General features: G+C 35.7%; 3 protein-coding genes across 3 annotated transcripts; 2 read left to right on the top strand and 1 right to left on the bottom strand.

Annotated features, from left to right (window-relative positions):
• The first annotated feature begins 1,096 nt into the window (after window positions 1–1,096).
• Window positions 1,097–2,636, top strand: LOC128859894 (cytochrome c oxidase assembly protein COX20, mitochondrial). The gene is made up of 3 exons (XM_054097035.1): window positions 1,097–1,234; window positions 1,296–1,483; window positions 1,553–2,636. The coding sequence occupies exons 1-3, from the start codon at window positions 1,190–1,192 to the stop codon at window positions 1,662–1,664; spliced, it is 345 nt and encodes a 114-aa protein (XP_053953010.1). The 5' UTR covers window positions 1,097–1,189; the 3' UTR covers window positions 1,665–2,636.
• Window positions 2,637–4,900: 2,264 nt separating this feature from the next.
• Window positions 4,901–5,914, top strand: LOC128855535 (RWD domain-containing protein 1). Its single transcript, XM_054090510.1, has 2 exons — window positions 4,901–5,094; window positions 5,160–5,914. Exons 1-2 carry the CDS (start codon window positions 5,019–5,021, stop codon window positions 5,819–5,821), a joined length of 738 nt encoding a protein of 245 aa, XP_053946485.1. The 5' UTR covers window positions 4,901–5,018; the 3' UTR covers window positions 5,822–5,914.
• Window positions 5,885–7,586, bottom strand: LOC128855534 (cysteine and histidine-rich domain-containing protein morgana). Its single transcript, XM_054090509.1, has 5 exons — window positions 7,364–7,586; window positions 6,934–7,279; window positions 6,654–6,870; window positions 6,376–6,570; window positions 5,885–6,320 (listed from the first exon to the last, which is right to left on the bottom strand). Exons 1-5 carry the CDS (start codon window positions 7,422–7,424, stop codon window positions 6,051–6,053), a joined length of 1,089 nt encoding a protein of 362 aa, XP_053946484.1. The 5' UTR covers window positions 7,425–7,586; the 3' UTR covers window positions 5,885–6,050.
• Window positions 7,587–8,451: the final 865 nt, after the last annotated feature.

The raw sequence follows: 8,451 nt of genomic DNA on the forward strand, positions 1-8,451 counted from the left end.
TATTTTCGGGTGGAGAAGAATTTTATCCCGTTACTTTTGCTAATTTCCTGTAAGCACAATATAACCTAACTCTTGCCGCAATTTAACATATTAATTAACACACAGATATATTAGAACCAGCATTTCTCAGAATATATTGTTCTGTGCAAATTGTCTTATGCCGTTAACCCTAAAAAGCTAAGTACGGAAATAAATGTACATTCAAATTTTGAAAATCGGAGCTCTGTAATAATTCTAAATTGGAACTTGACGAAGACGCTTTAACAGCTTGACATATGGTTTATTTACTCGTTATTGCGTATAATTTACGGATCTTTATTGCCAAAGTCACGAAGTGGTCCACAAAATTTTCAAACTCGCATTCTATGGCCAAAGCATTTTCGGTATTGCTTTAATGCTGCTTTTGTTGTTACGCCTATATTTGACAAAACTTCAAAAACAAAACAAAAAACTAAGAGCATAAACGTTCCCCCTTAATGTTTGGGGAATGCTGATGGATTGACGGGCTTGACCCCATTCCCACGCCTGGCGGTTTTATACGTTACCGGAAAGACTTGAATTTGTATCCGGCCAAGGACTGGAGTATGCCCCGCTTATGTATGAGGAATATGTATGCTGCTAATATAACACCAACAACAATAGGCTGTAGACAAAACGGCCATGGAAACAACTGGCTTTATATTCAAGAGTGCTTCACTCACATATTATGTTAAATTCAATATTTTAATATATCCGGAAGTAAATTTCAACGACAATTTTCATACTTCTGAATTGTCCACTAGAAATGTGGTGTAAGTGCTACCATATGAACGTATAATATTATACGCGGATTGTGGCTTTCGAATCCGTCTCTAAAAGTGCAGTAGTAAAATACCACTACAAAATAATATTCTTATTCAATTTAAACAAAAAATAATACTCAAAATATTATTCTCTCATGTAGTGTTCACATGCTTTATATCTCGTGCAAGACGATAAAACAATAACACATTGCATTGCACTTGAATAAGTACCTATCAGGTGGCAGCACTTAAGTAGCACTAAACTCTCCAACACAAATGAGTGGAATGCGTTCTGTAGAGTCTGCACAGCTGTTTTGGGCCGGTGTTGCAAAACAGCTGTTTGTGGTAAATTACGTTTATTTGTGAAGTTATAAATATACATTTTCAGTTCAAGTTTAACAGAAAATATGGACGAATCAAAGTTCGATGCAGAGGAGGAAGTTCCGCGCAGAGTAAGCATGTCTAGGTAGTACGTAAACATTGACTTCACTCAGTTCCCATGATCATTTACAGCAACTGAACGTGTTTGGACGCGACGTTTCACAGATTCCATGCTTTCGTAACAGCTTTCTGTACGGGATTAGCGGCGGAATAGCGGTAGGTCTAGGCACTTTCCTAGGTACATCTCGAACTCGACTATCGACACATGTTGGTTTTAGCAGCTTCTTTATTGGCACACTTGGCTATTGGTTGGTTTGCAGGTATGCATTTAATATACATTTTGTAATTATATTTCAACATGAGTTCCCTAACTTTTATTTATCTTCAAGATATCAATGGTCTAAGAGGCGCTTTGAATATCAACAATTAAAGGAAGCCATGCTGCTCCAAGGCCTACACGAGGGCACTGATCTTGAGCGTAAAATTCTGGAAGAGGCCTAACTTAACGTGTTACTTAATTTTTACAATATAGTTGACTATGAACGAATATGTATATAATATTTACAAACAAATTGTTGCTTATTAATTGTGACAAGTTTTTTAAATAGGTGATTAAGCCAAACTAAAGTTTTAGTTATAAAAAAAGAGAGCCTTGCTTTATTTCCTCTATTAATATTAGGCACATGAAAAAGTTCGGTTACAAATTTTTAGAAACGATGATTTTTGGCATTGAAACATGCAACGGCGACACACAAAATTCTTCGTATGTAAATCTACTTTGCGAAGGGTGCCTATTGAGACCAAAATTAATTTTTGGAATATTTAGAGGAAACTAGTTAAATTTAATGTATAAAAAAACCGAAAAATCAGTACCGGCTGAAGAATCAAATTGTTATAGCTGGCAGAACTATAGATTACTAAATAAAATAATATGAATATAGAATAATAAAATAACAAATTATTAATATTATAATAATAAATGAAATCCACTAAAGCGAATTGGAAAGATTTTACAAAAACATTTGCATAAAAATTTTTTGGAGTTGTGCTAGAGTAATTTGTATGAAATTTGTAACTGCACTGAGACCTTTGATGCAACCTGGGTTCATCAATATGATTAGGAGCCCAAGAAAGTGCTGATGAGTAAATAAAAAAGTTGGCGCCGCAGTTTATGATGACAATTATCAGGGTTCAGGGTTAGCTAGCTTTTTTCATGTATTTTCGTTTCTGGAAGACAATGCATCGTTCATACCGCTCGGGTAGAGAGGATTGTCTTAATGTCGATTTACCGGGCGATGCCTTTGGTATGCAAATTTATAATGCATGTAGATTTAATGCTTTTTAGTAGTTTTTATTATAATTAATAAATTCAATAATAGTTGATTATGTATTGTGAAAGATTTGTGAAACATCTTAAAAAAATGTTATTTATATTTATAAGAAAATTTCATTTGTTGCACGTTGCGTATCAGGGTTTATAATATAATAACAAAAAACCAAAAAAAAAAAAAAAGTTATAATAATAATTAATGTTTGTTTATTAATCTCGATAATGATTTATTATTTTTTAATGTATTAAATTATAAATATTATCCGTTTATAAAAGAATCTTGTTGCTTAAGATATAAATTAAATTTTAAAATTCTAATTTTTAATTTACATTTTTTACGGATACTATTAATACAGGATTAGATTTATCAAGTGGAAAATTACGGAGAATAATAAAATCTTGTAAAATCATATATAAACATACTTTTTCTCCATTAAGTAAAAGTATCTGAGGTTGGGAGCTCTTATTTAACATTTTGGTTCAAGTACGAGGGTTGTCTTTTATATTTTGCGCTTTTACAACATGACAATGTGATATGGGAAAGGTTTGGTTATTTTAATTTCTACGTTACCGGAACGACCCGGATTTATATCTGGCCAAGGACTGGCACTCCAGCAGCATTCCTCGTTCATGTATGGGGAATGTTTATGCTGCTACAACAACAACAATACGAAATAATTTTTTTCTACACGAATTATTTTGTTTTAACACGATGTTCAATATTTTATGAATTTTTCTTGAATTTCATAGAGCAAATGGAGTGTGGTTTTTCGGCGCATGCACTAAGCGTTTAAATTAGTCCCAGGAAAAGTCTCATAGAGTCGGTAGCTGTTCCTCTCACCGTTTAATAATTTTTTAATATTTCTTAGAATTTATTCAATAAATCAAAATGTGTAAGCACGAAATAAATTCTTAAGTGCATTCTAAAAAGAATTTTTTCATATTGTTTTCACCTAATTCTCTTTTAACACGAATTTTTTGGGAACGTATCTATTGCGTAAAAAGAGAATTAGGTATACATTTTTTTTACTTACAGTCTTAATTTAATCTTTTTTCAGTGAGTTGAAAAATTGTATCTCTCTCAAAAAAGGAAATAAACTCACAAATATTTTCGTGTGATTATTCATTCCGAGTTTCGACGTAGACTATCGAGACAGGGGTGTATTGACTAACACTTCGCCACTATGAAACGCTAGTGCAACGAGTTCCAACATTTTCCTTACAGATGTGCCCAAAATGGCGGCTGTTTTTTGTCCGCAATTTGATCTCAAATAGTCTTTCAGGCTCCCTAATTACTGTAGTATATTTCAAGCTGAAATCTATGCCACAACAAAAGCAGCTGAATTAACTCCTCTTAATACTCGGACAAACATTTCCATGGAGAGCCAAGCGGCTATTGAAGCAATTATGTCTCTACTCAGAATGTTTTCAACAGTACAGATTCAAAATGGATGAACTAGCGGTCACTATTTATTGAATACCAGGACATAAAGGAATAGAAGGAAATGAGTGTTTGCGTTTTTATGCTGAAGCTGTGGATTGTCGCTTACGACACGATGAATTCGTACTTCTTTATTCTTATTCCATCATTCTCAAGGGGAGCTTATCATAATCTGGCATCATTATTCTAGTCTGGTAGGTTTGAATGAGTCCACCTTAAGTTAAACAGGCGAAAATTCTTAGTAACCTTTTTGATGCGTTTTTTTATATCAAATTCAGAAGTTGCGCCCGATTTCAGCACAGTGAACATTTTTAAAAGTTAAATTAATTTCATTTCCTTACTTTTTTAAATGCATTGCTTCACTTAAAAAACAAATTAAAAAATAGATTTCTGTTGTGATATTTATAATATATATATACAAAGCTCATTGAACAGGTAGCAGCAGTAGAGCAATAACAACAAGAGCAATGCACTTAATTGCTTATGGCCCCTATTAACTAAGTTTGACAATTTTACCAAATAAATGACACTTCGGCCGAAAAGTTCCGGGCCTAACGGATACATGTCACTAGTTTTATTGCATTTACCTCTTTTCAAGTAGGTACTAACCTTAAAAAGGCAGCTGTTATAATTTCATGATATTCGAATAGAATTTCGTGTTTTAATTTTATACTCTTTCTTGATGAAAAAAAGTGTTCAAGCGTGTGTTGACTTCAAGCGTGGTCGTAGAGTCACCAATGATGCACATCCCAGTGGTCGTCCAAATGAGGCGGTAGCACCAGAAAACCTCAAAAAATCCACAAAATCGTTTTGAATGGCTGAAAAGTGAAGTTGTGGGAGTTAACTGACACCGTAAAGATATCAAAAGAGCGCATTGACTTTTCAAAGACTTAAAAAATGCTCTTTGTTGCTCTTCTAAAGTCACCTTCTACAAATTCGCCTTGAATCTAACCTCAAAATACTCAGCTGACAGCTATAGCGCTATCCATGGTTGCAACGTCAGTATAGATATTTTTAATTTTGTTTGTGAAGCATTTAATTTAAGATTTAATACCTTTATCGAAAAATACTTTAAAGCATCAAAATGAGCAGAAATTATAAAGAAGATCAAATGAACGAAATCGAGGCGCTGGAATCTATATACTACAGTGAAATGGAAGGTTCGTAGCTGCATGTACTGATGAGCGGTGTAATTGCTAACCATGAAAATTGCTTTATTTTGTAGTGCTAGAGACAGAACCTTTTCACAAATTCAGCATAACCATTGCTACAGAAGAATATAATGCCGAAGAGGAATCGAGTGGTATGGCGTGCAAACTGGTATTTGCATACACACCTACTTATCCCGATGAAGCGCCTGAAGTGTCAATAGAAGAGACTGAGAATGTGGAAAAACTTTACGAAGAAAAACTATTGGAGCACCTCAAAAAAAGTATTGAAGAAAATATTGGCATGGAAATGATATTCTCATTAGTAAGCAGCACACAAGAATGGTTGAATGAACGTTGGGATGATTATAAGTTGCATGAGCAAGAAGAACGTGCTCGCAAAATTTTGGAAGCAGAAGAGATGGAGCGAAAAAAATTCGAGGGCACACGTGTAACGGTCGAGTCCTTCCTAAAATGGCGGTCAGAATTCGAGGAGAGCACAGGCATAGCGGCGAAGCGCGAGAAAAATAATGACTGCAAAAAATTAACCGGCAAAGAATTGTTCATTCGTGACACTACACTGAACGAGTCCGATATCAAATTCTTGCTCGAAGCTGGCGATTCAATTGAGAATGTCAAAATCGATGAGACCCTATTTCAAGATATTGGCGATTTAGAGATAGATGATGACGACGACTCCAACGATGAAGACTGGGTGCCTGATGGCGATGATGATTAGTTTAGAACTGAGAGATATGCCTTATGGTCGTGTTTTCTGTATAATTTTAGTTAAACAGTTGAGTTAAATACATTGGCTTATACATTTATTAAATGGTTAATGGTGTCTGAATGGGTGGCAAAAAGTACTTTGGGAAAACGTGTTGATCAACATGAGTAGAGCAAAAGCTTGGTCTGATAAACATGATTTTCAGAAACTTTATAACTATTCCTGTAGTCATGCAAGACTTTTAGTCCAAATTGTTTTTATTGTCACTAATTTCGGCGAGTCTAACGCCCATGTTTACTGTTTCAATGTCATCCAGATTAAAACCGTCATCGGAATCGGATGTTTTTCGCTGGTTTGAAGTAATAATTTTAGATTCATTTGGCTTGCGCACGGGTGGCAACTTTTCGCGTGGGAAATCTAGTTTCGGCCATGACCCAGGTTCAGCCTTTGGCATAATTATCTCCACTTTTGTGCCAAACATATGAGCCGTAGTTTTACTCACATCAATTATCTGCAAGTTAGCGTTTGTGAGTTAGGGCACACAAAATATGTGATGATAAACTTACGCCACGTAACTCTAATTCCAAATCGAATTGTGCATCCTGCTGTTCCGGAAATACCAGATTCACATGCAGGCGTATTGGACTCACTTCAATCTTGCTTAATTTATAATGGTACTTTTTGGCATATATAGACACATTGACGGTGGTGGCTGTTTGATGCCAGTCGTAACGACAATTTACTGCTTGCTTGTCGTCCTCCTGAAAAATTGAAACCAAAAAAGTTTAACCAAGTTTTGTATATACCTATGTGTATTTATTATATATTATTAGCAGCTGTTTACCTCTTTGAACCATTTGTGCTCACCGCATGCACAGCCCTTTTGTGCCATAAATGCAGAAAAGTCGGAAGTTTTTCGTTGGCAGCAGGACCAGTACTTCATGCCTTCGTGGAAGATTGGCACACCCGGATGGTAAACGCACTCTCCATTGTCGGCAGTTGTACCGTCATATGAGTACGTGCAGCCTTTATTCTTACAGGCAGTGCCCACTGGGATGGCGCTAAATAAATATAACATACCAACATGAACATGAAACATACAATTTGTGGTTGTAATGTCATACCCACTGGCTAAGGCAATGTCTTCACTAGAACGATCGCGTTGTATTTGAATTGAATCTATTGCATCTAACACCGCCTGCGCGACAGTTGGTTGCACAGGAATCATTGGCGTTTCAATTGGCGGGCGTTGCATTGATTCCCTAATAGGTGGTCGTACTTCTATCACCTCGTTTTTATCGCTCTTTTGAGGCTTTTCTGGCTCGGGTGGTTTGATGTTTGAATGTTTTGACAGCGTGCAACCTTTCATGCTCAAAAATTCGGTAAAATCTACAGATTTCTTTTTGCAACACGACCAACCTTTGTAGGCGTCATGAAAGTAAGGCGCTCCAGGATGATGACAGCAGGATTCTATGAGTATATAAATATGTGCACATATACTTAAAAACCTTATGCTTCATATAGTATTCCAGAATGTTCTTGCTAAATATTTACCGTCAGTATTTTTTTCTGGGTCAAAGGTTTGCCCACAGCCGCGGTTGTAACACTGTTCCATTTTCTCTGTTCTCTGAATAAATTTTTATTGATTTGTGCAGCGATTTTATAAATAAAAAACGTTTTTATGCACGTTTTTGTATGGCCACTATTCCAAAAGCTAAAATGCACAATTTTGAAGTTCCGAAATGTCAGTTGGATATATCAAGGCGAATCTTGATTTGGTCAATTGGTTCAACTGTGGCGTTGCCACATTAACAACTGTGCCTTTTACTGTTGATTGAAGTTATCGATAATCAACGACAGCTTTCGATAGTATCTTATATTAAGTCGATATTTATAAATTCAGACATCGGTAGTGCGATTCTCTAATTTTTAACGATTCGACAAGTGTTGTTTTTGTCTACAGTACTTGCCGTTTTCACTAACGATTTCGCTATTCACAAACTTATGTTAACTAACACTTAAGAAGACAGCGGCTTCGTTCTCATGACAGTCGGTTCTACGTTAAAGGAACGACCCGGATTTATATTCGGCCAAGGACTGCCACTTCAGCAGCATTCCCCATATATAAATACTTGTATTTATAGGGAATGCTTATGCTGGTACAACAACAACAAGATAGCTGCTTCTATTTAATCACATTCATAGAGGTTGGCATCTTTGTCAAATTAAATATTGTATAAAAAGTGAACGAATAGTTGTGTATTTGAATGTTTCTTTAATAATATTTGCACAAAGTTAAATACATTTTTTTATTTGGAATTAATATTTACTGAATACTTTTACGGCTACCGCCGTAGCCGAATGGATTGGTGGATGGTTACCATTTGGAATTCGTAGAACATAGGTTCGAATTTCCGTAAAACATCAAAATGAAGACAACGTTTTTTCTAATAGTGGTCGCCCCTCGGCAGGCAATGGCAAACCTCCGAGTGCATTTCTGCCATGAAAAAGCTCCTCATAAAAAATACCTGCCCTTCGGAGTCGGCTTAAAATTGTAATGAAACAATATCAAGACGTATGCCACAAATAGGAGGAGGAGCTCGACCAAACACCCAAAAAGGGGCTAAGCGCCAATTATATAA

This window comes from Anastrepha ludens, chromosome 2 (assembly GCF_028408465.1).
Source record: "Anastrepha ludens isolate Willacy chromosome 2, idAnaLude1.1, whole genome shotgun sequence".
Lineage (NCBI taxonomy): Eukaryota > Metazoa > Arthropoda > Insecta > Diptera > Tephritidae > Anastrepha > Anastrepha ludens.

Coding starts and splice junctions, on each gene's coding strand:
- LOC128859894 (XM_054097035.1), top strand. CDS start 1,190: ATGGACGAATCAAAGTTCGATGCAGAGGAGGAAGTTCCGCGCAGA. Junction 1,235..1,295: donor AGGAGGAAGTTCCGCGCAGA/GTAAGCATGTCT, acceptor GATCATTTACAG/CAACTGAACGTGTTTGGACG. Junction 1,484..1,552: donor GGCTATTGGTTGGTTTGCAG/GTATGCATTTAA, acceptor TTTATCTTCAAG/ATATCAATGGTCTAAGAGGC.
- LOC128855534 (XM_054090509.1), bottom strand. CDS start 7,424: ATGGAACAGTGTTACAACCGCGGCTGTGGGCAAACCTTTGACCCAGAA. Junction 7,280..7,363: donor CCCAGAAAAAAATACTGACG/GTAAATATTTAG, acceptor ATATACTCATAG/AATCCTGCTGTCATCATCCT. Junction 6,571..6,653: donor AGCACAAATGGTTCAAAGAG/GTAAACAGCTGC, acceptor TCAATTTTTCAG/GAGGACGACAAGCAAGCAGT.
- LOC128855535 (XM_054090510.1), top strand. CDS start 5,019: ATGAGCAGAAATTATAAAGAAGATCAAATGAACGAAATCGAGGCGCTG. Junction 5,095..5,159: donor ATACTACAGTGAAATGGAAG/GTTCGTAGCTGC, acceptor TTTATTTTGTAG/TGCTAGAGACAGAACCTTTT.